The 27,589-nt window shown below is 42.1% G+C and overlaps 1 protein-coding gene across 1 annotated transcript; it reads right to left on the bottom strand.

Annotated features, from left to right (window-relative positions):
• Positions 1-351: 351 nt before the first annotated feature.
• Positions 352-27,415, bottom strand: LOC124115915 (CDK2-associated and cullin domain-containing protein 1-like). The gene is made up of 10 exons (XM_046477079.2): positions 27,327-27,415; positions 26,549-26,790; positions 23,737-23,863; positions 21,993-22,101; positions 21,098-21,193; positions 15,650-15,752; positions 9,338-9,427; positions 7,996-8,137; positions 7,030-7,087; positions 352-3,457 (listed from the first exon to the last, which is right to left on the bottom strand). The coding sequence occupies exons 2-9, from the start codon at positions 26,652-26,654 to the stop codon at positions 7,036-7,038; spliced, it is 825 nt and encodes a 274-aa protein (XP_046333035.1). The 5' UTR covers positions 26,655-26,790; positions 27,327-27,415; the 3' UTR covers positions 352-3,457; positions 7,030-7,035.
• Between the last annotated feature and the right edge of the window lie 174 nt (positions 27,416-27,589).

Genomic DNA, 27,589 nt, shown 5'->3' with positions numbered 1-27,589 from the left:
TGAAAAGATTAATCAGTAAACATGCTCCGAGTGCAAATCGGCTTCAATAACATGACATGGTTTTCAACAGTGGATACTATCTCTAATACTACACACTAGGGCTGGGACGGGTAACTCGGATACCCGGGTTGGGTGGGTACTGAGTAGGACCCGGGTACCCACAGGACTACCCGGACCCGTGGTTAGTCACGTGATCTATTGTTTAATGACAAAAATTATCTGTAACTCTATGGTTACACTACAAGTCACAAATGTTCGCACTTCTTTCTGACTAGCTATGCACCCATTCCTTCTGATTTTTCATATGGTTGAATAAAAATATAACTTAATTCAGCTTCAGTGTATGAATGACCCGATTGTTTCAAACATGTATCTAAATACTCTCTCTCCTGACACCTACAGTGGGTACCTGGGTAGGGTCGGGTAATAGGGGGATGGGTACCCGGGTAGTAAATTTGGACTCGTCCCAGCCCTGCTACACACCACCAGGTCTACTGCAGCTAAGGCTGTGGTTCAATGGAAACATGTGTACTACAATAATGTACAAGGTTACAGGTATGTTTGCACAAGCTGGAGTTGTTTATATACAGCAAATGATCACATAATTTATACACATATACACACTATAGTACAACAAACACAAGGTGTCTATTACCTCCAGATAGTGTTCCATTGGGAAGAACCGTTTTACATTATGTGGTGGCAATGAGTGAGTTGTGCTTTATGTCACATTTATCAGAATTTCAGTCCTATCAAGGTGTCAGATTAACACAGGTTCGATCTGGTTCTGATAAACCAAGGGTTTTGAGGGGGAATCGCAGATTCTGACCACGAATTGCTAATCCTACCATCATTTGATGTAACCACAGGAATGGGGCCAACAGACCATGGATAATAACTGATCAATGTGGGATTTGAACACATGACCAGCTGACCCTGCCATGCCAAAACCACTGGACCACCAATAGCTATCTGTAACTGCCCTGTATGATGAGACAAAACTTGTCAACACTGCCACAAATGTAGTACAATATGCTTCATGTCCCATGGGGGTTTACAGATTTTTGACCAAAACATTCAGGTCAGAAGGTCGAAAAATTTAAGAATACATCCAAATTCAGATATTTTATGGATATCATCCAAATGTTAAGTAGGTAAGAACAAAAAGAAGGAGTAGGGAATTCAATATAATTCGTTCAAGAGGTTTTAATTACATATATAGTATTTTAAATAATCTATTTAATCTATAGCAACAGTAAATGAGTTAACCTTTTTAACAATTTACCTATTTCTGGTAACTGGGATAAAAAAAAAATGACTGCTTTTCACTTCATCAAATTTTACATTTTGGGGAGAATCGGAGGATTCATAAAAAAATTTTTTTAAAAAGCCTGGCCTTATCACATGATTCTGCTGAGGCCAAATCTTTATGTATTAACACCAACACTTGAAGCAGTATCTCCACAGCAGTAACATACATGTGCATGTCCAACAACTGGCAACAAGTGGCTCCAACTCCGTGTCCCTGCCCAGCCATGAAACATGATGAGCTCGTTCACCATAATTCCTAGAGTGCCCAGCAAATAACTGGTTCCTAATTCAGATGTGAAAAGTGTCACTACCACTTTCTATCATTTGAGAGGATGTTATGCATTGTTTGATGTCATCATGCATTGTTTGGTGACATCATGCATTGTTTGAAGATGTCATTCATTGTTTGTTGACATCATGCATTGTCTGATGTCATCATGCATTGTTTGGTGACATCATGCATTGTTTGATGATATCATGCATTGTTTGAAGATGTTATGCATTGTTTGGTGACATCAAAAATTGTTTGATGACATCGTGCATTGTTTGTAGATGTCATGCATTGTTTGGTGACATGCATTTTTCAATGACATGCATTGTTTAATCACATGCATTGTTCAATGACATCATGCATTGTTCAACCACATGCATTGTTTGATAAAATCATGCATTGTTTGTCAACATTGTCAGATGCCATGCATGTTTGATACATTGTTTGATACAATGCATAATTTGATGACATCATGCATACAATGCAAATCAAACTGACAGATTCACAACAGAATTCACAGAGTAAGAGTGCTGCCAAAAAGTACTGATTTCTTTTGTATTTACAATGTTAATAAACACACTGTGTTTACTCATGTGTGTTAGTGAGCATTTGATGCCGAGGATTCATCACTTTTGTAACTTCAGGCTAATATCATTTAAAATGAATTCCTTTGCATCAAACATGTCAATTACTGCATAAAATTTAGCCAAATGAAATAAATAATTTGGGCAATTTATACTTGTGACCAATGGTACATGTAAAAACACCCAGAACTTTAACCCTTAACCCTGTCACCTGTGTCTTGGGCTTGACATTGTTCCTCAAAGGTACATAAAGACCGTACTTATTCTATCAGTCCTAAATGGGGACCAAACAACAGCCGAACCCTGACATACCCTGACCCCGATTTCATTAACAGCTGAACATACCCTGATCCAGGACTCAGCAAATGTGCTCCGCTGAAAAACACGCACAAAACTGAGTCAAGGACAATCCAGGAAGCGAAGTCATGGCTCAGCCATCCATCAATACTACACCTGCTCAAGTGTCCAATCAAAACACATCCTTCAGCAGAAAGCTCGGATCCATGATCTGGAAGGTTCTCTGGTTTCTGTCTACACACAGTGATTGAGCCACCTGGGCTAGAGTTACTGCTGAGTGGGACCAGACTGTTAAACTTAAATGATGTGTTGTTTTCAGAACCTGATTGGTAACTGGGGCCAATTTGGGGTTCAAACCTATGACCAGTGTATCCTGGCATGACAAAGGGACACAACCCTGCACACCACAGTACAGACCATAGTGTCTTGGGTACCTATGTGTGACCCAAGTTTTAAATGTGTCAAACACACAAACACATTCCCCGTGGTTTAAGAACTGCCAAGATTATCTAACTCTGAAAAATTAAGGACACAATACATAGTGGTGTGGCCAGAGAGCCCTGACACATCCCTTAGTCTCACAGCGTCAAGAACACAATACAAGATGGTGTGGCTCAAGAACCATCACGCCCGTTCACAGCGTCAAAAACACAACACACGAGATGGTGTGGCTAGAACATGAGACTCGTGGCTAGAGAACCATCACAAGTCCCAAATGGTTATGGTCACAACACTTGACTATCATCTTCCAACAGAAGCAACACAAAGTCTCCAGTGTCCCTTTCACATCTTGGATGTACTCTTCTTTTATCTTGAATTATTAGGGGATTGTAGTTTGCATATAATTCCTGCATGATCACAGTTCAAGTCCAAGCACACAACTCCCCTCCTAGATGCAATACACTCATCCAGTCTCTTCATCAAAACTGTTCATGGATGTGTTCCATTTTACCCACAAAGGGGTGACAGGGAATTACTGCTTGCTTTTGGGACTCTGAAAAAAATGTTGATAAGTGAGTGGTCAGGAAAACAATGTATACAAAAACCACCTTACTCAACCAGCACAAATAGGGGTGGTCTACATATATCTATTGTGTATTGTCCCATACCCATTGTGTATCGTTACCTGCTGTTTATTGTCACATACCCCTTGTGTATTGTCACATAACTATTGTGTATTGTCTCACACCCATTGTGTATTGTCACATACCCATTGTGTGTTATCACATAACCAGTGTGTATTGTCACATAACCAGAGTGAATTGTTACATGTGTATTGTCACTTACCTATTGTGTATTGTCACATACCCATTGTTCATTGTCATATGCCCATTGTGAAGTGTCACATACCCATTGTGTATAGTCACATATCCATAGTGTGGTATCACATAACCGGTGTGTATTGTCACATACCTATTGAGTATTGTCACATACCTATTGTGTATATAGAGGTTATCACGCGAGTGTGTTTGGGGATGGTAAATATCCTGCATTAGGAATAAACAATGTATTTAGCGAGCCTTGGCGAGCTAAATACATAGTGTTTATTCCTAATACAGGATATTTACCATCCCCAAACACACAAGCGTGATAACCTCTTTATCATATAATGTCATTCTTTAATTCTGTGCTTCAAAATTGCTTTCCCTCTCTCACAAACATTACTGAAACATTGCGAGTTTTCCTGGAATGCGCGCATTAATATATAATACGTCATAGGGTAAGTGATGGGTCAGTCGGACAGTGACAGTAGCCAATATAGTTCCAACTGAAATCTGTTTCTTATACAGTTGCGAAGGAACATATACGCAAAACAACAATTGTTTTTATTTGCCTTTCGCGGCAATCCATCGGTCTGTCCACTAGAGTAACTGCCCTTTGTCAAAGGGAAGCTACTCTAACCCTAGTCTATGAGTCGTCACGGCCACGGTCAGACTTTGTTGACCGTCGGTCTGTCATAACGTTAAGAAGTGTAGTCAGATGTACACACAGCGACAAAACGAAACAAGGTAACAATTCAAACATATTTGGTTCCAAATCCAACTATTTTAATTTGTGGAGAAGGTTTCAAGCCGCAGAGTTCTACAAGCACAGATATGGCTACTGATCCCGCTTGGCTAGGCCCACACTCCGTCGCAGTGGTGACTCAGCATAACACCACTGCCACAGGCTAATTTGCATATCACGTGACCGGACTTTTCTCTTGTTTGTAAACAAACGCGCTTTTTCAGAAATCAGTATAGAATGGACTAATGCAAGTATTTGGGGGCGCTTTACATATTGTTTTGCATAACTATATAGATATGCTACTACAACTGCGACAGTGAGTTGCATGACAATATATATTTATGCATCAAAGTGACCGTGTCGCTAGCTCTCCGTTGGGCTTCGATGACAGCACGTGGAGCCGTACAACCAATGTAAACATAGGATAACTACGCAAAAACAAGTAGATTTTTACGTATTTGCATACTTTCTAAATGAAAGTTAACCATTCTTTGTCATTTGTTTATGAAAATGTGTAGACTTGTCAAACATGAAACGGATGAAAAGCATATACAATATCTTGAATGGACTGTGAAAGATGTGACGAATCGTCACATGGCGCTGGCCTGTGGCAGAGGTACTATGCTAGCTGGCTGCCGGCCGCATGGAACTCTGGGTAGGAGAGTGGGCTAGGCCTCGTGCCCTCGCAAAATTGTTTCGAAATTTATATCTCCAAAGTTGCCAAAACTTATAAAATACCTTAGCTACGTCACAGTTAGACACTGATTTTCAGTATATTAGACTGTTCTTTTGATAATGATAGCAATTATCCCTGTAGTTTATCCAGATTCCCGATGGTTAATTCTGACTCGATCGCCAAATGACGAGGCGACGCCATGTTTGTTTATAAACAGTGAAAGTAGTCCTTACTTGACCTTTGATATTTGCATCTCTATCTGCATATGACCCCAACGGATATCGTTTTTATCCGTTGGCTTTATCCTGCCGAGAAACCTACTCATTATATGATAATGTCAAATACCTGCCATGTATTGTCACATACTCATTGTGTATTGTCACATACCTATTGTGTTTTGTCACATACCTATTGTGCATTGTCACAAGCCCATTGTGAATAGTCACATACCTGCCATGTATTGGCACATACCTATTGTGCATTGTCACACACCTATTGTGTATTGTCACATACCTATTGCATATTGTCACATACCTATTGCAATTGTCACGTACCAATTGCATATTGTCACATACCTATTGCATATTGCCACATACCTATCGCATATTGTCACATACCCATTGTGTATAGTCACATACCTTTTGTGTATTGCCACATACCTGTTGTGTTTTGTCACATACCTATTGTGCATTGTCACATACCTATTGTGTATTGCCACATACCTATTGCATATTGTCACATACCTATTGTATATTGTCACATAACCACTGTGTATTGTGACATACCTATTGCATATTGCCACATACCTATTGCATATTGTCACATACCCATTGTGTATTGTCACATACCTATTGTGTATTGCCACATACCTATTGTGTATTGTCACATACCCATTGTGTATTGTCACATAACCATTGTGTATTGTGACATACCTATCGCATATTGTCACATACCCATTGTGTATTGCCACATACCTATTGTGTATTGCCACATACCTATTGTGTATTGCCACATACCTGTTGTGTTTTGTCACATACCTATTGTGCATTGTCACATACCTATTGTGTATTGTCACATAACCATTGTGTATTGTGACAAACCTGTTGCATATTGTCTCATACCTATTGTGTATTGTCACATACCTATTGTGTATTGCCACATACCTATTGCATATTGTCACATACCCATTGTGTATTGTCACATAACCATTGTGTATTGTGACATACCTATCGCATATTGTCACATACCCATTGTGTATCGTCACATACCTATTGTGTATTGCCACATACCTATTGTGTATTGCCACATACCTGTTGTGTTTTGTCACATACCTATTGTGCATTGTCACATACCTATTGTGTATTGTCACATAACCATTGTGTATTGTGACAAACCTGTTGCATATTGTCTCATACCTATTGTGTATTGTCACATACCTATTGTGTATTGCCACATACCTATTGCATATTGTCACATACCTATTGTATATTGTCACATAACCACTGTGTATTGTGACATACCTATTGCATATTGTCACATACCAATTGCATATTTTCACATACCTATTGTGAATTGTCGCATACCTATTGAGTATTGTCATATACCTACTGTGTATTGTCCAATACCTGCCATGTATTGTCACATAATCATTGTGTATTGTCACATACCCATTGTATATTGTCAAATAACTGTTGTGTATTGTCACACACCTATAGTGTTTTGTTGATTAGCCGCCGTGTGTTGTAAAAAATACATTGTGTATCGTCAAATATCCACTGAGTATTATCAAATACAATCTGCATGTAGTCAGGTACCATTTGTGGTTTGTGATGTTCCTATTGTGTATTGTCAGGTCCCCATCGTGTGTATTGTATGGCACCAACCTTGTGTCAGTTGACAGAGATGTCCTCCTCACAACCCCGCTTCCTGCTCTGGTCATGGCTAAAAAATAACTTACAAGGATCACCATTTTGTAATCTTATCACAGTTTTGTAATCTTATCACCGTATTCTAAGTTAATCATTGATTTGTAATACTATCGTGGTTTTGTAACTTTATCAGTCCAGATTAAACCTGATTTCTCTGGTTCTCAGAGTATGCAGCTGGACCTGCTGGCAGAAGACAGAAAAGATGGCCGTGTTTACCTTTTCTACCAGATATATTCAGTTCCATTTTGTTGCAAACTTGAAGCCCTGAGAACTGGTTCAGAATTATGGCCCTCAAATGCTACTAGTCAAGGAGGACAACCATCTTGGATTTCTACTTTCTACGTCCTCAGCCCAGCTTGTATTCCTTCGCTTCCAACAGCGGTCTCATATCTTTTATGAATGTGTTTTTGAAGTTGATTTTGTATATAATCATATCCAAATGTATGATAAAGAATTTCCGTGACCCTAAATAATTTTTGCGACTTTCGTTTATATTTTTAAAGATTTTGCAAACTCAGAACGACTTTTTAAGTTGCAAATACAAGGAATGGTGACGGAGAATTCATGTTTTGAGGTTTACCATTTGTAATGAAAAAAACAACCCAAAACACAAAAACTACATAATAAATAGGATATTCATAGTGTCTTGTGATATATTATGTTTCTCTCATCCCGTGACGAGGGAAAGGAGACATCATTCCCCCTTTCACTTGATGAGAGAAAAATGATATTTCACTTGACGCATGAAATATCCACTATATCTGCTGATAAACAAGCAGTTCTGTATTAATCCAAGACCACATGACACACTCTTGTGCCAAAAGAGTAGTGCAATTGAAAAATGATTAAATTCTCCAGAGTAATAAAAATATTGGGGTATGTGTTACCATGGTAACACATTTTCTCCGCCTAGCAACTCACTGTGCAAAGTCAGGAAGTAGGTGTATATCCCTCTGCATCTGCTGCACCTCGTCGATATATTTCTCTAAATCCGTCACAGAGGTTGGTGGAAGAACACTGGGTATGAACTTAGCAAATAAAGCTGGTTTTAATCTCACATACTCTGAAACCAGAAAACAGGGGACACATGACTCTGATCTGCTCAGTATCAACATGTAGCGAGTCCAAATCTATATACATCCATTATCTTCCAGAGGCAAAACCTGACAGCAGACAGCAGGTCGGCCATCTTTGTATCAACTCTACTGGCAAGGGCGGGTCCAGCATTTGTCAATCTCATTAAAATCAGATCTTAGTTCTCGCTACCGCTAAACAAAAAAACATTCTGGAATGACTAATGGATGGTCTAGATTGTAAGGATTCAGTCGTTAAACCCGTAACTATCGTTCGGAATACCCCGTGTTAAAGTTTTCGAGATTGCATGATTAGAAATCACATTCCGACTGTCACTTTCATAAGATCTGATTTTAATGAGATTGAGCATTTGTAAAAGGGAGGGGTCCAAAATATCAAAGTCCTCTCTGTCTACAACATACCAAATTTGGTTTAAAAAAAAAAAGGGTGGGTGGGTGATGTCCCTCTGGATCCGCCTATGACTGGGCTACAGCAAGCTGAGCCAATAATGAGGTACTTCTTTTCTATCCCCTCCTTACCTTCCAGTCAGTGTCTACTTGCTCCTAGCAATTACCTATACCTTTGCGTACATCTACATGCTTTAAAATCCAATTGTCATAAATACTGTTTTCACAACCCATGGACCTGTATTCTGCTTGATGTAGACATTTCACATGCCTGTTGGAGATGCTAGCATCTGCACCAAGACGTCACAACAGTTATAAAGAAGTTTCATCCACACAAATTGCTTCCGGTTCATTACATAATCATCCACAATTGGCTGCTACAGGCTATATCGTTTGGGTAAGATCAAACTTTGTCTCCTAGAGTTAGTGAGTGAGTTGGCTTTAGCACTATTCCAGCAACATCAGGGCAGGGGACACCAGAAAGGGACTTCACACATTTTACCCATGTGGGGAATCAAACCCGGTACTTCGGCGTCACAAGCAAACACTTTAACCACTAGGCAACGCCACCGCCCCTTAAGTGATGAGCAAACACTTTAACCACTTGGCTACCAACTGCCCTGATATCTCCTAGAAGATATCACTACAATGAAATTGCAGCACAATGCTTTGCAGGCCACTGTGAGATCAAAAGACACTCGGATGAGATTCTCTAAACTTCTACAGTGCTAATCAGATACTGGTCATAAATCAGCCAAAGTTGTGAATGAAGTGAGACTTACCTGAGTTTAATGAGTGAAGATTTCTCATGAGGTTAGCCATCACAGGTGGTGCGATGGCGAATGGTTGGCAGCTGACTTCTTCCAAGAGAGCTGAAGCATGGTGTGAATATTAGAAGACTAATTATCAATTTTAGTAAAATCTAAATATTTTTTACATTTGTATACTTATCCTGCATTACTCCTTAATGCATTCACTGCTTACTTACGACAACTAGAAGGACAGCGCTGTGAAGGTCCTGGGTGAAGAAATAAAGTTGTTGTTCTCAAGTCCCAATCAGTGGCCTTCCGTCGCTGTCCTGTGACCTTGATGACACCTAAGGTCATCTTCACATCACTGCCTGTCGCCCAAGCTCTTAGAAAAACATACTTTTGAGGTTTCTGAAGCCAAAGTGGGGAGGCAAGTCTAACGACGGGTGGGCCTTAAGCGTAGTAATGCAGGATAAGTATACAAATGTAAAAAATATTTAGATTTTACTAAATTTTTTACTTATCCTGCATTACTCCTTAATGCATCTGTATCGGACGGTTTGGAGGTGGGTAAACCTTCAGAATACAGAAACCTCAATAATTCACACCCTGCAATACGACCCCATTTGGTCGATAAACCGTGAAGCGGAAAAGTTCAGACAAAAACGCCATTACGGTAGGGTTGTTTAAAAATCAAAAACATTGAACATAGGAATTAAAGAGAAATTCCCTATACACGCTTAGTAATAAAGAAAATAATAGCTATTCAGCTAATTCTTTACTTACTGCGTCATAGAGCCGTCGCTGACAAACAAGATTGTCTAATATTCTTCCACTGGTGGCGACTGAGTGACTGCACATGGAAGTTGACTGGCTCTGTATAGGGCGAGTTCATTATTTGCGTCAGTGGTTGGCAATCTGCAGGATAACAACCAGAGGGCCAAACTTCGAACGTCTTCGACATCCTCGAGAGTCACAACGCGAAGGTTATGACTAACGAAAATATGTGTCGAATCTCCAGAAATATCCTTCCGTGATTGTTCCAAAACCACAATTGCCGTGTTGAGCCCTGGTAAGGCTGACACCTTTAGATCTTGAGGGTAATTCGCTCTCGGCGAGTTCCGTTTGATGATCTCGTAGGCCTGAAGGATTACTGCGCGTAACCATATAGATATGGTGTTTGCGATTATGCGACTAACTTCTGTCGTGGACGAACCACGCCTAGTCTTGGAGCGTCGAATGAAAACTCGAACTGCTCGCACCGAGCCCAGGAGAACTTCACCATGTACGATTCCCACAATAGTCGATATCGGTGGGATGGTGAAGAACGGTCGGGTTGGCCTGGTAGTAGATTTTAGCAATAAAATCCCAGCATAACCCTAGATGTCCCGTTCCGTGCGTCCCATGCTCAAAACGGATCCGGGTTGAGTCGATCACATGTAGTTCGCTCACCCGTACCGCCATTGCTAATGCCAAGAGAAACCATTGTTTCCTTGGTGATGTCCAAGCTCCTCACAGCGATGGCCCGTTCGCGGAGCTCTCTATACTATACCGAGAGTGTAACGAAGGTGTCACGCGCTGGGAAGGAGCTTGAAAATGAGGATGCAATGAGGGGCTCGAAGGGGGCCCTCGCAAACCTCGAAGTACCACGTTCAAGTCCCAATCAGGTGGCTGGAACTTGGCCTTCTGATCCTCAAACCTGAATGAGCATAATATGGCCTGTAGTTCCGTGACCTTAAACACACTGTGATTTTCCGGAAACGGCCAACACTAAGATAATTGCAGCCAATTACGTAGTAATGGTGCTACCTTCCAAGTGTTTTTGGGTACGCAATGTAGGAGGTATTCCTCTAGGAATTGTGACGCAATCGTAGGGTCTTGATTCTTTTCTTCCCTGTAAAAAGTCTCAAGTGATCCCCACTTGTCATCGTCGTCTCTGGGAGAGTAACGATGAACTAAAGCTATAGCTTTGCTGCCCGTGTCGAAATAACCCTTCGCACTTAAACGCCTTTTAAAGACGAACCATGCGTGCAGACGTTGGGTGAGGCAATTTTCTGTTGAGGGTGGATGAGTAGGTTGGACCACTGTGAGAGGGGAAGTGAATCGTTTTAGATTTTTCCGAGCTTGAAGAACTACCCTCTCGCCGGTTACCATGGTGCGACCAAAGGAGAGATCGAGATACCTTGTCTCCTTGATCCCCTGTAGCACCTTGGGAAGTAAAAGTGGTGGCAGAAGAGTTTTAGTTCTTTGCCCTTCCCAAGTGATACTGAACTCGTCCACCGCCCAAGTCTGCGGATCCGGCAACGGGGAGATATACGTCATGAGTTGGTGGCCTAGGCAAGTAATAAACAAGTCAATGTTTGGTTGCCTGAATTCCTGAAGCAGTAACTGGAATGCTTCTGTGAGAAATTTCCACTCAGTGGGAGCCACCCTGTCTGGACGTGATAAAGTATCGGCCAGTATGTTTCTACATCCGGGGATGTGCTGAACTATGAACCTTAGTCACAGCCGATCCACTAGATGGAAGAAATCTGAATGTCCTTAGAAGTGGAGAGTGGGAGTGTGTTGTTCCCCGATTGCACAGGCACCACACCGCAGTGCTGTTGTCTGTGGATATAGCGAGTCGGGCTAACTGTAGTTGATTCTGCCAATGTGATATAGCCAGAATTAAAGCTTCCAACTCCAAGTTGTTTATGTGCCACTTCCATTGTGCGCCGGGCCATAGCCCTGAGCTTATCTGGTCTTGTAAGTGAAGACTCCACCCCTGAAAGGGGACGTCCACAAACAGGTGTGTATTCGGGGAAAACCCGAATAAACAGACTCCGCAGACATTCAGCGCCACAAATTGAGGCAAGGCTCTAGCTTAGTTGGTAGAGTGATGGCCTTGAGTGGATCCTGACTCCTGATGTAAGGGTTCAGGAAAAAATTGAATTGGTCGCTGTTGTAAGCGGCCCATGCTAGTTAACTCCTGTGCCGAGGTGATTAACCCTAGCAACACTTGCCACTGGCGAAGTGTGTGTGGTTGGTGTAGAGTAGATGACAAAAGAAGTAGAAACTTGTGCCATCTGTCCCTCGGTACAGATAGGATATCCTGGTCTGTCTTAAACAGGTCTCCTATGAACTGAAGTCAATAGGAAGGAGAATACTCCCGACTTCGCCTCGTTGATTGTCTATCCCAGTTATTGACATGTGTTGATGATACAGTAGATCGCCCTCCATCTACGACTCGAACCAAGTGTTCGTCACGTGTAGATAGTTATTGGCTTCATTACTCCTGTAAATAGCCATAAGTGTCACTGACATGTCAAATGGGAAATACTACCATTGGTAGTGAACCCTAATGAACTGGACCTGAAAAGTCTACGGTTGGGATGGATAGTCGAGACTGATGAAGAATCAAACGTTCGTTGAACACAGAGATTGTGGATCACTCTCATCTTGTCTGGGTCCTTCATGAGTACCAGGTAGGTGCGAGGATAAAACCCCGGAGTAAAGACTGGGTTGTGAACCCACTCTACAGCTCTTCTTACCAACAGTATGTCTATGTTGGATTTTCCCAATCAAACTGTGGTCAACGGTGGGGTTAACTCTACCCTTATACGGACACCATGATATAGTGCGATAAGTACGAAATCGTCCTTGAGACTTGTCTCTGCCACTCCCTTTCTCAGTAAGGGAATGCTGGTCTTCCCTGAGAAACGCGCGTCTAGGCTTATAATTCCCTGACTTGGACTTTCCAAGCTTTTTGGGAACTTGACGTGCGTGTCTGCGATCTGTTCGTTGAACAGGGGAGTAGATGATCAAGGTTGACGTAATAGACTGCCCTTGAAACCAGCATCTCAGTTGGAAACGCTATAAAGTCTTGGGTGTAACGGTAATCACCGTCAGAACGGTCTCAAGATGAATTTTCCTGTGGTCAAACTGACGCTGTAGGAAAAACACCATAGTTTGGAAGTGATCTAATCAGATAGGGTTATCCTCTAATAGATTCTGATCCACTGCAAACATTGACGATATTGGTCGCTTAAATCACGGAGCAAATGTGAGTTTTGGAGAAGGCTTCCTCCAATGACCTCGTGGTGTCCCTCTTATTTACCCTGTTATCAGGGGAGGGCGTTACTGACTTCTGATAATGCTGATCATGTGCCGGTTACGTAACAGAGTACACTGTAAGCCTTGGGCTAACGTCATTGTAGAGACCTTGATTGATACGCAGACGCTGCGCTCAGCGCAGGTCTGGAATGTTGGAACAGCGCTAAGCTGATCGTGCGACGTTTGCGTAATAGGAGCGCTTTGGGTAGCAGTCAGACGCTGCGCTCGGCGCAGGTCTATGCTGGATATGTTGGAACAGCGCTAAGCTCAAAAGTATTGACTGGATCAAGGCTTGCGTCTAATCTACCCCCATCATAGCATCTCGATACGCTGGTGCTGGTGCTGTCGCCGACGTCACAGATTATCATACATGTATCTGGAAGTGTCCGGCGGCTGAAAAAATAGGAGCAATTACGATACTCACAAAATCCTCCGGTATTGTTGATAAAAATACGAATTGCAAGGGTATACAATATTTTTATATACGCAATTCAATGTAAACCAAGGCTATTTACATTTAGAGATTGGAGAGCACATCCGCGCGCAAACCAACCAATCGTGGATGATAATCTTGTAAGGTTTTTTCCACGACAATTAGTAAAATGCTCAAAGGTATGTTACGCAATGAAACCCTTGTTGATGAGATAATACTGGAAGAGTGCCGAAGAATTTGAACACTAATCTATCGGCAAATTTATGAGTTGCAAGGATATACAATATTTTTGTATGCGCAACCCAATGTAAACCAAGGGTATTTATATTTTCATTTGGGGTTTGGAGAGCACATCTGCGCGCAAACCAAACAACGTGGATGATAATCTTTGTAAGATTTTTCCCACGACAATTAATACCACGCTCAATCATAAGTTACACAATTACATATATATATGTATATTCAATGTCTGTACATATAGAGTAGGGAAAGGGCCACCTAAGTTGGATAACTTTTGCCCAATCCCGTTGACCATATATGTCAATAAAATATGTTTAAAACAAACACAATTACGCCATTGTTGATGAGGCGGTACTGGAAGAATGCCATAGAATTGAACAATAATCTATCGGCAAAAACTACGAGTTGCAAGAGTATACAATAGTTCATATACGCAACTCAATGTAAAACCAAAAATACCAACAAAAAACTATTTAATCGCATAAACATAGGTACGCAATAAAAGAATTGTTGATGAAGCGGGACTGGAAGAAAGCCGTAGATTTGATATTAATCTATCGGCAACCATATTTTTAACGAGTTGAAAAAGTATACAATAATTTTAGTATACGCAACTCACTGTTACGCCAAAGCTAGTAATATTTAAGAACATAAGAATATGTTATACATACGTAGCTGAGAATTGTAAACAATATGACTACCTTGGCAGGCAAACGATTGTAACACAATTCAAAATGGCGGCGAACAACAATATTTTGGCGGGAAAAAAGACAAGCGTCTTTTCACGCCTAATTAATTCACATAAAACTACACAACATGGTGAAAGTAATATGAAAAGAATACATCACCCATCGCAGATCAATTTTTAAGATTGTAGACAAACTGAAGGTCTAAAATTAATCCAAAAGGAGAGCTCCGCTTGGACACGTCCTAGCTGTGCTGCGACAAGCAGTGATGTGAAGATGACCTTAGGTGTCATCAAGGTCACAGGACAGCGACGGAAGGCCACTGATTGGGACTTGAGAACAACAACTTTATTTCTTCACCCAGGACCTTCGCAGCGCTGTCCTTCTAGTTGTCGTAAGTAAGCAGTGAATGCATTAAGGAGTAATGCAGGATAAGTAAAAAATTTTATTAATCATGATAAAAATATATTTGCAGAAATACTATTTTGCATATTGAAATGAAGAACCTCTTCTGGATTTTCTCGTTCTAAAGTATCAAAAAAATGCTGATGGATTAAAGATGGTTGCAAGCTGCTCTATTTCAGTTATGTCAGGACTTAATGTCAGATGAAAGCACAAAGTGATGCCGGTCTTAGACGTTTACCACTATGGCTACTGTGCTGACAAACCAATGATCATAAGGGCAAATATGGGATTCAAACCTATGATCACAAAAGACCATTAAACGCTCAAGGGACACAACTCTGCATGCCAAATTGGGTTATATTAGACAAGCAGGCCATCCATGCCCCTGATATGGAAACAGAGGACACAGACCCACTACACTTACATTACATCTCATAGTCAAAGCTTACAAAGTGTTCTTGACCTAGCTGGAACAGACAATGAACTCACGCAGTAAGTTATTGATGTGATGGTCTGCCACATGGATTCGAAACAGTCGCCGCAATTCCTCATTCAAATCCTTCTTTAACTTGTTCTCTACATAAAATCGATTCTGAAAAGAAGCCAAACATATTGATGATGAACTACATTTAATGTTATTTAGACAATAAATTATAAACATGATGAAATGATTATTATTCATTAGTATATTCTTCATCATTGCTGTTTGTATAACAAACAGCCTAGCTCAGTGTTGCTGAGTGCGATCTTATAATACTCATGTTGCTGCCAACAATACTTCAATCTGATCCTGAGTGCTGCCTTGAAATGAACACAGGAGATACAAGCATGTGTTCATGGGGCTCTGTCCACCAAGGATCAACAAGCATGTGTTCAGGGGGCTCTGTCCACCAAGGATCAACAAGCATGTGTTCATGGGGCTCTGTCCACCAAGGATCAACAAGCATGTGTTCATGGGGCTCTGTCCACCAAGGATCAACAAGCATGTGTTAAGGGGGCTCTGTCCACCAAGGATCAACAAGCATGTGTTCAGGGGGCTCTGTCCACCAAGGATCAACAAGCATGTGTTCAGGGGGCTCTATCCACCAAGGATCAACAAGCATGTGTTCAGGGGGCTCTATCATGTGTTCATGGGGCTCTATCATGTGTTCAGGGGGCTCTGTCCACCAAGGATCAACAAGCATGTGTTCATGGGGCTCTATCCACCAAGGATCAACAAACATGTGTTCATGAGGCTCTATCATGTGTTCATGGGTCTCTATCCATCAAGGATCAACAAGCATGTGTTCAGGGGGCTCTGTCCACCAAGGATCAACAAGCATGTGTTCACGTGGATCTATCCACCAAGGATCAACAAGCATGTGTTCAGGGGGCTCTATCCACCAAGGATCAACAAGCATGTGTTCACGGGGCTCTGTCCACCAAGGATCAACAAGCATTTGTTCAGGGGGCTCTGTCCACCAAGGATCAACAAGCATGTGTTCATGGGGCTCTGTCCACCAAGGATCAACAAGCATGTGTTCAGGGGGCTCTGTCAACCAAGGATCAACAAGCATGTGTTCATGGGGCTCTGTCCACCAAGGATCAACAAGCATGTGTTCAGGGGGCTCTGTCCACCAAGGATCAACAAGCATGTGTTTAGGGGGCTCTGTCCACCAAGGATCAACAAGCATGTGTTCAGGGGGCTCTGTCCACCAAAGATCAACAAGCATGTGTTCAGGGGGCTCTGTCCACCAAGGATCAACAAGCAAGTGTTCATGGGGATCTATCATGTGTTCATGGGGCTCTATCCACCAAGGATCAACAAGCATGTGTTCAGGGGGCTCTGTCCACCAAGGATCAACAAGCATGTGTTCATGGGGCCCTATCCACCAAGGATCAACAAGCATGTGTTCAGGGGGCTCTGTCCACCAAAGATCAACAAGCATGTGTTCAGGGGGCTCTATCCACCAAGGATCAACAAGCATGTGTTCACGGGGCTCTGTCCACCAAAGATCAACAAGCATGTGTTCATGGGGATCTATGCACCAAGGATCAACAAGCATGTGTTCAGGGGGCTCTATCCACCAAAGATCAACAAGCATGTGATCATGGGGATCTATGCACCAAGGATCAACAAGCATGTGTTCAGGGGGCTCTGTCCACCAAGGATCAACAAGCATGTGTTCAGGGGGCTCTGTCCACCAAGGATCAACAAGCATGTGTTCAGGGGGATCTATCATGTGTTCATGGGGCTCTATCCACCAAGGATCAACAAGCATGTGTTAAGGGGGCCCTATCCACCAAGGATCAACAAGCAAGTATTCATGGGGCTCTATGCACCAAGGATCAACAAGCATGTGTTCAGGGGGCTCTGTCCACCAAGGATCAACAAGCATGTGTTCAGGGGGCTCTGTCCACCAAGGATCAACAAGCATGTGTTCACGGGGCTCTGTCCACCAAGGATCAACAAGCATGTGTTCATGGGGCTCTGTCCACCAAGGATCAACAAGCATGTGTTCATGGGGCTCTGTCCACCAAGGATCAACAAGCAAGTATTCAGGGGGCTCTGTCCACCAAGGATCAACAAGCATTTGTTCAGGGGGCTCTGTCCACCAAGGATCAACAAGCATGTGTTCAGGGGGCTCTGTCCACCAAGGATCAACAAGCATGTGTTCAGGGGGCTCTGTCCACCAAGGATCAACAAGCATGTGTTCAGGGGGATCTATCATGTGTTCATGGGGCTCTATCCACCAAGGATCAACAAGCATGTGTTAAGGGGGCCCTATCCACCAAGGATCAACAAGCAAGTATTCATGGGGCTCTATGCACCAAGGATCAACAAGCATGTGTTCAGGGGGCTCTGTCCACCAAGGATCAACAAGCATGTGTTCAGGGGGCTCTGTCCACCAAGGATCAACAAGCATGTGTTCACGGGGCTCTGTCCACCAAGGATCAACAAGCATGTGTTCATGGGGCTCTATCATGTGTTCATGGGGCTCTATCCACCAAGGATCAACAAGCATGTGTTCATGGGGCTCTATCCACCAAGGATCAACAAGCATTTGTTCAGGGGGCTCTGTCCACCAAGGATCAACAAGCATGTGTTCAGGGGGCTCTGTCCACCAAGGATCAACAAGCATGTGTTCAGGGGGCTCTGTCCACCAAGGATCAACAAGCATGTGTTCAGGGGGATCTATCATGTGTTCATGGGGCTCTATCCACCAAGGATCAACAAGCATGTGTTAAGGGGGCCCTATCCACCAAGGATCAACAAGCAAGTATTCATGGGGCTCTATGCACCAAGGATCAACAAGCATGTGTTCAGGGGGCTCTGTCCACCAAGGATCAACAAGCATGTGTTCAGGGGGCTCTGTCCACCAAGGATCAACAAGCATGTGTTCACGGGGCTCTGTCCACCAAGGATCAACAAGCATGTGTTCATGGGGCTCTATCCACCAAGGATCAACAAGCATTTGTTCAGGGGGCTCTATCCACCAAGGATCAACAAGCATGTGTTCACGGGGCTCTGTCCACCAAGGATCAACAAGCATGTGTTCATGGGGCTCTATCCATCAAGGATCAACAAGCATGTGTTCAGGGGGCTCTATCAACCAAGGATCAACAAGCATGTGTTCATGGGGCTCTATCAACCAAGGATCAACAAGCATGTGTTCAGGGGGCTCTGTCCACCAAAGATCAACAAGCAGGTGTTCAGGGGGCTCTATCCACCAAGGATCAACAAGCATGTGTTCATGGGGCTCTGTCCACCAAGGATCAACAAGCATGTGTTCATGGGGCCCTATCCACCAAGGATCAACAAGCATGTGTTCAGGGGGCTCTGTCCACCAAAGATCAACAAGCATGTGTTCAGGGGGCTCTACCCACCAAGGATCAACAAGCATGTGTTCACGGGGCTCAGTCCACCAAAGATCAACAAGCATGTGTTCATGGGGATCTATGCACCAAGGATCAACAAGCATGTGTTCAGGGGGCTCTATCCACCAAAGATCAACAAGCATGTGTTCATGGGGATCTATGCACCAAGGATCAACAAGCATGTGTTCAGGGGGCTCTGTCCACCAAGGATCAACAAGCATGTGTTCAGGGGGCTCTGTCCACCAAGGATCAACAAGCATGTGTTCAGGGGGATCTATCATGTGTTCATGGGGCTCTATCCACCAAGGATCAACAAGCATGTGTTAAGGGGGCCCTATCCACTAAGGATCAACAAGCAAGTATTCATGGGGCTCTATGCACCAAGGATCAACAAGCATGTGTTCAGGGGGCTCTGTCCACCAAGGATCAACAAGCATGTGTTCAGGGGGCTCTGTCCACCAAGGATCAACAAGCATGTGTTCACGGGGCTCTGTCCATCAAGGATCAACAAGCATGTGTTCATGGGGCTCTGTCCACCAAGGATCAACAAGCATGTGTTCATGGGGCTCTATCCACCAAGGATCAACAAGCATGTGTTCATGGGGCTCTGTCCATCAAGGATCAACAAGCATGTGTTCATGGGGCTCTGTCCACCAAGGATCAACAAGCATGTGTTCAGGGGGCCCTATCCACCAAGGATCAACAAGCATGTGTTCAGGGCGCTCTATCCACCAAGGATCAACAAGCAAGTATTCAGGGGACTCTGTCCACCAAGGATCAACAAGCATGTGTTCATGGGGCTCTATCCACCAAGGATCAACAAGCATTTGTTCAGGGGGCTCTATCCACCAAGGATCAACAAGCATGTGTTCACGGGGCTCTGTCCACCAAGGATCAACAAGCATGTGTTCATGGGGCTCTATCCATCAAGGATCAACAAGCAAGTATTCAGGGGGCTCTATCAACCAAGGATCAACAAGCATGTGTTCATGGGGCTCTGTCCACCAAGGATCAACAAGCATTTGTTCAGGGGGCTCTATCCACCAAGGATCAACAAGCATGTGTTCACGGGGATCTGTCCACCAAGGATCAACAAGCATGTGTTCATGGGGCTCTATCCATCAAGGATCAACAAGCATGTGTTCATGGGGCTCTGTCCACCAAGGATCAACAAGCATGTGTTCAGGGGGCTCTATCCATCAAGGATCAACAAGCATGGGTTCAGGGGGCTCTGTCCACCAAGGATCAACAAGCATTTGTTCATGGGGCTCTGTCCACCAAGGATCAACAAGCATGTGTTCATGGGGCTCTGTCCACCAAGGATCAACAAGCATTTGTTCAGGGGGCTCTATCCACCAAGGATCAACAAGCATGTGTTCATGGGGCTCTGTCCACCAAGGATCAACAAGCATGTGTTCATGGGGCTCTGTCCACCAAGGATCAACAAGCATTTGTTCAGGGGGCTCTATCCACCAAGGATCAACAAGCATGTGTTCACGGGGCTCTGTCCATCAAGGATCAACAAGCATGTGTTCATGGGGCTCTGTCCACCAAGGATCAACAAGCATTTGTTCAGGGGGCTCTGTCCACCAAGGATCAACAAGCATGTGTTCATGGGGCTCTGTCCACCAAGGATCAACAAGCATTTGTTCAGGGGGCTCTATCCACCAAGGATCAACAAGCATGTGTTCAGGGGGCTCTGTCCACCAAGGATCAACAAGCATGTGTTCATGGGGCTCTGTCCACCAAGGATCAACAAGCATGTGTTCATGGGGCTCTATCCATCAAGGATCAACAAGCATGGGTTCATGGGGCTCTGTCCACCAAGGATCAACAAGCATGTGTTCAGGGGGATCTATGCACCAAGGATCAACAAGCAAGTATTCATGGGGCTCTATGCACCAAGGATCAACAAGCATGTGTTCAGGGGGCTCTATCCACCAAGGATCAACAAGCATGTGTTCAGGGGGCTCTGTCCACCAAGGACCAACACAGGAAATACAAGTATATAGTAACTGGGTGCTCTTCCACACCCATATCACTACACAGAAGTAGAAGGTGGCAGCATGCCTCTCTCACCATATAGTTAAAGATGGGGACGATGACAGCCAGGGCTTGGAGATACTGATGCATTGTGTAGGAGAAACATTCTATAAACTTTTTTGAATCCTCCATCTGAAACATTAAACACAATGAATATAGATGATTTCACGCCATACCCTCAGGACCCATGAAGGTCCGGGGTAGAGTAGGTCTTCAGCAACCCATGCTTGCCATAAAAGGCGACTATGTTTGTTGTAAGAGGCAACTAACGTGATTGGGTGGTCAGGCTCTCTGACTTGGATCGATGCTCATGATAATAATCACTGGATTGTCTGGTTCAGACTCAAATTTTGACAGACCACCGTCATATAGCTGGAATATTGCTGAGTGTGGTGTTTAACAACAAACCAACCAGCCAACCAACCATGCCTTCAGGAATCTCTGTAATCAAGACAGATTCAAGAAGTTAAATAATTTCGAAATATCATATGTTTCTACAGTTATCTACTGAGAAGCATTACAAAGACGAAACAAACAAAAGTCATTTGGATTACATGAAGTGGAAGTTAGGATAGGTAGGTACACTATTTCTTTCCTGTCAAACATATGTTAAAATCTAAATAAGACTGAAAACGTAAGAGCAACTAGTTCTCAGATGACTTTGGAAAATTGTGTTTCAAACATGTCAGAACAAATTCCTAATTCATCTCAAGTGATCATATTGCTGCTGAGGCTGTGTAATCATTATCACAAAGGCTTTCTACATCAATTATATTTACACATAACATTCATATCACATTCACAATCATAATAACATGTTTCATAATGAATACACCACATATCGACATCAGCTGGATTTCTTAAAGGTTTACTTGTCTCTGCACAACGCTAACATTCTGAGGTTTGCTAAGAGAGAGTACATGCAACTTACATTGCCCTCGAGTTGTGTATTGAGCATCTGGACATGTGACGTCATCAAGGCCAGCAGATCGGAGTACAGCCGCTCCGAGAACTGTTTACACACACACTTGTACACACAGCTGGAACAGAGGAACATCAGATCACCCTTGAGCTGAGGTTAACTTGTGCTTTGTCACATGACTCGGAAAAAGTGTACAGCTTTTTTATTTGAAGCAGGGTATAGGGGATTTATTCTCCCTCAGAAATCCACATGCAGCCTGTCTTCTTCATGGCGGGGTATTTGGGATTTATTCTCCCTCAGAAATCCACATGCAGCCTGTCTTCTTCGTGGCGGGGTATTTGGGATTTATTCTCCCTCTCAGAAATTTTCCAACAAAGGCGGGATACATAGTATTACATCAAGATCATGTGAACCAATAAGATCTCATCATCCTGACATGGGACCTGTGAAGATTCCGGGGTAGAATAGGTCTTCAGCAACCCATACTTGCCGTAAAAGGCGACTATGCTTGTCGTAAAAGGCAACTAACGGGATCAGGTGGTCAGGCTCGCTGACTTGGTTGATACATGTCATCGATCCCAATTGCGTGGATCGATGTTCATGCTGTCAATCACTAGACTGTCTGGTCCAGACTAGATTATTTACAGACCGCCGTCATATAGCTGGAATATTGCTGAGTGTGGCGTTAAACAACAAACAAACAAACATTCCGACATGGAGGTATGACAATATCCCTGTTGTCCTTGTTGGCTTGTCTCTGTATCCCAGGATATCATAGGATGCAGTCTTAGACTCACATCATCTAATCATGCACATCACATGAACAAAGAATAACACTCAGTATTCACCTGATGAAGGGACAAGAGTAGCCCTCACATGTCATTTACAACAAATAAAAAAGTGTCATGTATTTGTTTCCCAACTTCTAAAAGACCATTGTAGACTTTTGAGAATAACAGTTGACATTCATGTTTTAAAATACAGAATTCAGCACTGTTAAAATACATCTTTGAAAATCATTATTCATCCTGTAACAAATGTTATATTTGGGATAACACTTTCTCAGTAAAGTACAGATTCTAGTATTTTGGGGGGTTAGTCCCATCTGGGATTGAAACTCACACTCCCAGAGTGAGGCACCTAATCGCCGCCACAAAAAGTCAGTGATCTAACCCACTCGGCCACCGAGGCTTCCACAAAAAATGAAAGTCCGACAACTGGTAGTCTAGATCACATACTTTGTGTACCCCTCTGACAAGTGTAAATTGGCACAGCTCCCATGGTTGAAAGCTATGAACACACAATGCCATTTAGAAAGTGGTCAAATGTAACGAATGTTATATCTGGGATAACACTTTCTCAATAAGTACAGATTCTCGTACTTATTTGGGTTGAGTCCCATCCAGGATTCGAACCCACACTGCCAGAGTGAGGCACCTAATCACCATCACACAAAGTCAGCGATCTAACCCACTCAGCCACCAAGGCTTCCGCAAAAAATGAAAGTTCAACAACATATAGTCTAGATCGCGTACTTTGTGTACCCCTCTCTAGGAGAATCTGTACTTTACTGAGAAAGTGTTATCCCAAATAAACCAATTTGTTACATTTGACCACTTTCTAAATGGCATTGTGTGGTCAAAGATCATCCTATCTGTCATCAGTTCGCTAATCGGAAGTGCATAACATTATCACTGATGTGCAAGGAAGCTAGAATGATGACATTGGGAGCAGTCATTTCACCAATAACTACCTGTACATCTGTTCATATGATATTGGGATATAACTTCCGGGGTCCATGGTCAGGAGTTGAGCAATAGCTCCCTGCAGCTTTGGCCAGTATTCATTCTGATAATCTTCAGGAGTCAGCGTCATCATCACTGGAAATAGATGCAGGAGGAGAATCAACCTTGATCTTCAGCCTGACAAGTGAATGCTATATTTTAATTAATGCTTCACAGGTTCCATCTTCAAGGATTCCATCAGATCCCTTACTGAGCTGTGAGCGGCTACCACCCATCTCACTTTGTCAACATGGGCCAACTTGTGATGCTAAAACTATTTCTAAATGGTCAACTGTCCTAAGCATAGGATTATCCTGATTATTTATACATGTAGCATACCGCATTCTTGCGATCACGTGAGCAGGAGCCTCGACGGTGACTGGTCAAACTGGTTCTATGTGAAAAATAATGCCTGGCAATAGCGATCAGCTGCTTCGCTTAGGGTTATAAATATTTTAAATATATTTAGTCATAGCTGCAACTAAAATAACAAGATTCTGGAATATATTATTCCTGATAAAAAAATAGTTTCAGATACAATTTTTGCCGATCCTCGCATTAAAATCCTGTAAAGTTATATCATTGGGTGTGTCTTGACTGAATCACTGGTAGATTCCAAGAAAACGTGTGTACAGCTTATTGCTGTTTCCGGCTTAGTTTACGAGAAAATACTATTTAAATGGTAAATCAACATGTCTGGTGATTTTTTATCTCAAATTTCTAATTTGTACTGACCAAGTTTCTCATTACCCGTTTGTTTACCAGAATTTGCTGAAGGGGTACGGTGTAATTTTTTCTGCACGTAATATTCGATTTTTTTTCTTCCAAAATACTGAATCCGCTAGAGGGAAGTGAACATTATACTCGGGTGTGCACTATACTCAAGAAAATGTGGTAACAAGCATACTTGTAAGGCTAAGGGACCAGTCATATATCATAGGGGTAGGTTGTACAGGGTTGTAGGGGTGAAACAATACAGCAAGGTCACAATACAACAAGCATCATGATACATAGGCCACAATACAATATGTATCCCATTATGCAGCGAAAGAAAATGGCACTAGTCCTGTCGTCCTTGCCAAATTGCCCAATAGTTAAGGTATCATAAGGACTAGTGGTAGCTGAGTAGTAGAAACTTGCCATTGTTAAGGGTTTTGCTGTATGTTATCATTATAAGGACTAGTGGACTAAAATGTTAGTTTCTATCTCTGAAATGCATATTTAAGTCAAATCACATGGAAACTTCTTCATAATTAATATTTCAGAACAGGTTCCAACGGAAGCGCTGGCTGTAAACACATGTTCGTAGCGGCTATTTTAGAAGTGAACTTCAAACGCTAAATACAACACATTTTGCAGTATGTGACTGACAAAAACGCTGGGGTGGGGGTCATTAAACAAGTAGTAAGTAATTTATTTTAGCAAGTGTATCGTCTTGCATTGACACAGAAAAAAATGTAGGTACGTAATGATGCAATACATTGAGCACTTCAGCATGCATTTATGATACACATGGTGGGACAAGCCGATTAAACTTGGAATGTTTACAAATTGCAGTGCCATCTGGCGTTCTTTATTTTTCAGCGTTTGTCTTTTAGCAGTTAAGTGTCCTTTTTGTGCACTCATATTCTTTAGCACACATTGTCCTTTCTAGACATATGATGTCTTTTGTTTGCAAGATGTTCATTGGTATCCTTTTGTATTTTGAATTCACTGTTTGCATGACCTTTATTTGTAACATTTGACTATTACTTTGTACATTTGTCCTCTACTGTATTTCAATTTTGCATTTTTTGACCGGATGGCTACCCCTATGTATTGACAAGCCATACTCATGATAACATTAGTTATAACAGTTATAATTTCAGCATGAATTGGGAAGTTGTTTCTTCCAACTTGGTATTCCATACTGATATGTGCTGCTACCTTGGGGCTGAATATGAGCTCTGAGTAGAAATAGATAATCCCTCTGATGACCCAGTAAAACAAAAGCCTGGCCATATTAACGTGGGCATTTGGCATCACGTCTCAAATATGTCTGTAGAAGTTATTGCCTTATGGTTTGTTTTTTTTGCATGCTTAACTAATGTGGGTAGATCTCTTTGTACACAGAATTATATGGTATTAACGTCTGTACTAAAAAAAATTAAAATACAATATTTAGCTGGACTAGAGGTCTCAGAGTATAATCATGATAATATTTCGGGTAATTTGATTAGTCATACTTAAAATTCATATGAACATATCTATTTATAATACTCTGCCTGAGACTGTTTCATCCTATTTCGTATCCCAGCAAATTTGTATCTCAGGTTTTCTGTCACCTCTAGTTCTTTTCGCATCTTGTCAGTTTAATATCCCTTCGTCAGTTTCGTACCTCGTCATATGTTTCATGTATTTTAACTGGTGTTTGAGTCATTATTGTACAAACACAAATTTACTTGTCACTTCGACCATCACTCATTTTGTGACACAAACGATTTATTCCATCACACATAAGTCATTTCTTAAAGTAATAAATAAAAGCAATAAAATATGTTATCGAAGAAACTGACTGCACATACAGGTCGTTGTTGATCATTCACAATTTTATTGTCATCAGTAAGGAAACTGGAAAGAACTAGACTAGAGGTGACGAAACAGCAGAGACACGAATCTATCGAGAAACGAAATAACCTGTTACCCCTGAGACTCGATATTGTCAATTAACTCTGTCTTTCTGTTTGTGTACGACTGATATTGAAGTCGTAAATGGAGCCCACGAGTCATCTTTAATCTTACCCATACTCCCTGGTCTCAAGAGAGGAGCACACGCTTTCCTTGTCGTTTCTGAGGATTGACTTTCTTGTGTAGAATCTGGTTGCATATCCTCCATCGGTTCGTCCATTGTTGTCAGTGTTTCTGGTCAGAAATTATCCTTTAAAGCAGTGACAGTTGTCATTAGACGTCTTCTCGTGTTGATATCACGACCCGTTTACGCTAGGTTAACGACATCACCAGGGGCAGATAACTCGTACGGGCACCTGTCGTTGACATTTTGTGGCTGTTTTGTAAAATGAGAGTTGGCACCACATTTAAAAAAAAAAAAACACCACGTAGATTTGACTTCTCTATGTGGCACATCCATGTAAATATATAGCTATTTAAATCTCGAAAAAGTAAGGAAATAAAAAATATACGTATGTGCTGTAATGTTATGAACACACAATGCCATTTAGAAAGTGGTCAAATGTTATATTTGAGATAACACTTTCTGAGTAAAGTACAGTTGCTGTAAGTTGCTGTAGTGAGTTGACATTATTCGTTTTCTGCATATTAAAAACAATGAATCGTCTTGAGAATATTTAAGAATGCAAAATGGATCTGCGCCAAGTGCTATTTCATAAAGAATAATATGATTAAGTAAAACGAGTTATATGGATGAACAACTTCTTTATTACAATTAGTGCGACGTCCATAGAACTCGTCTTACTTCATCACACCAACTTCTAAATGCCACTGAAAGAAGTAATAATATGATTGTTTAAATAAATAAATAAATAAATTCTTGTGTACGCACTATTTCAGCTATATGGCCTTAATCAAATCAGACAAAAGACGTGTTTCTTCTTGAGCTCGCTAGGCACTAAATGATTTTTCATACCACCCCCACCCCTACATGTATAATGTAGGTTAAAGAAAGTCTATATAAATTAATATACACACGATACATACACTCCCAGGAAGACGGAATATTAGAAGCGTGTGGACATAATCTGTAAATTCGATTGATTTTGAACATTTTCGCGGGTTGTTTTCATTGTAATATTTTAAAAACTCTTT

This window comes from Haliotis rufescens, unplaced genomic scaffold (genome assembly GCF_023055435.1).
Source record: "Haliotis rufescens isolate VD_foot unplaced genomic scaffold, xgHalRufe1.0.p SCAF_27, whole genome shotgun sequence".
NCBI classification, from domain to species: domain Eukaryota; kingdom Metazoa; phylum Mollusca; class Gastropoda; order Lepetellida; family Haliotidae; genus Haliotis; species Haliotis rufescens.
The sequence above is the reverse complement of the archived record's forward strand: the minus strand, read 5'-3'. Positions and strand labels throughout refer to the sequence as shown.

Coding starts and splice junctions, on each gene's coding strand:
- LOC124115915 (XM_046477079.2), bottom strand. CDS start 26,654: ATGGACGAACCGATGGAGGATATGCAACCAGATTCTACACAAGAAAGT. Junction 21,194..21,992: donor ATACACAACTCGAGGGCAAT/GTAAGTTGCATG, acceptor TTAATGTTTCAG/ATGGAGGATTCAAAAAAGTT. Junction 9,428..15,649: donor TCACATCAATAACTTACTGC/GTGAGTTCATTG, acceptor ACCATGCTTCAG/CTCTCTTGGAAGAAGTCAGC.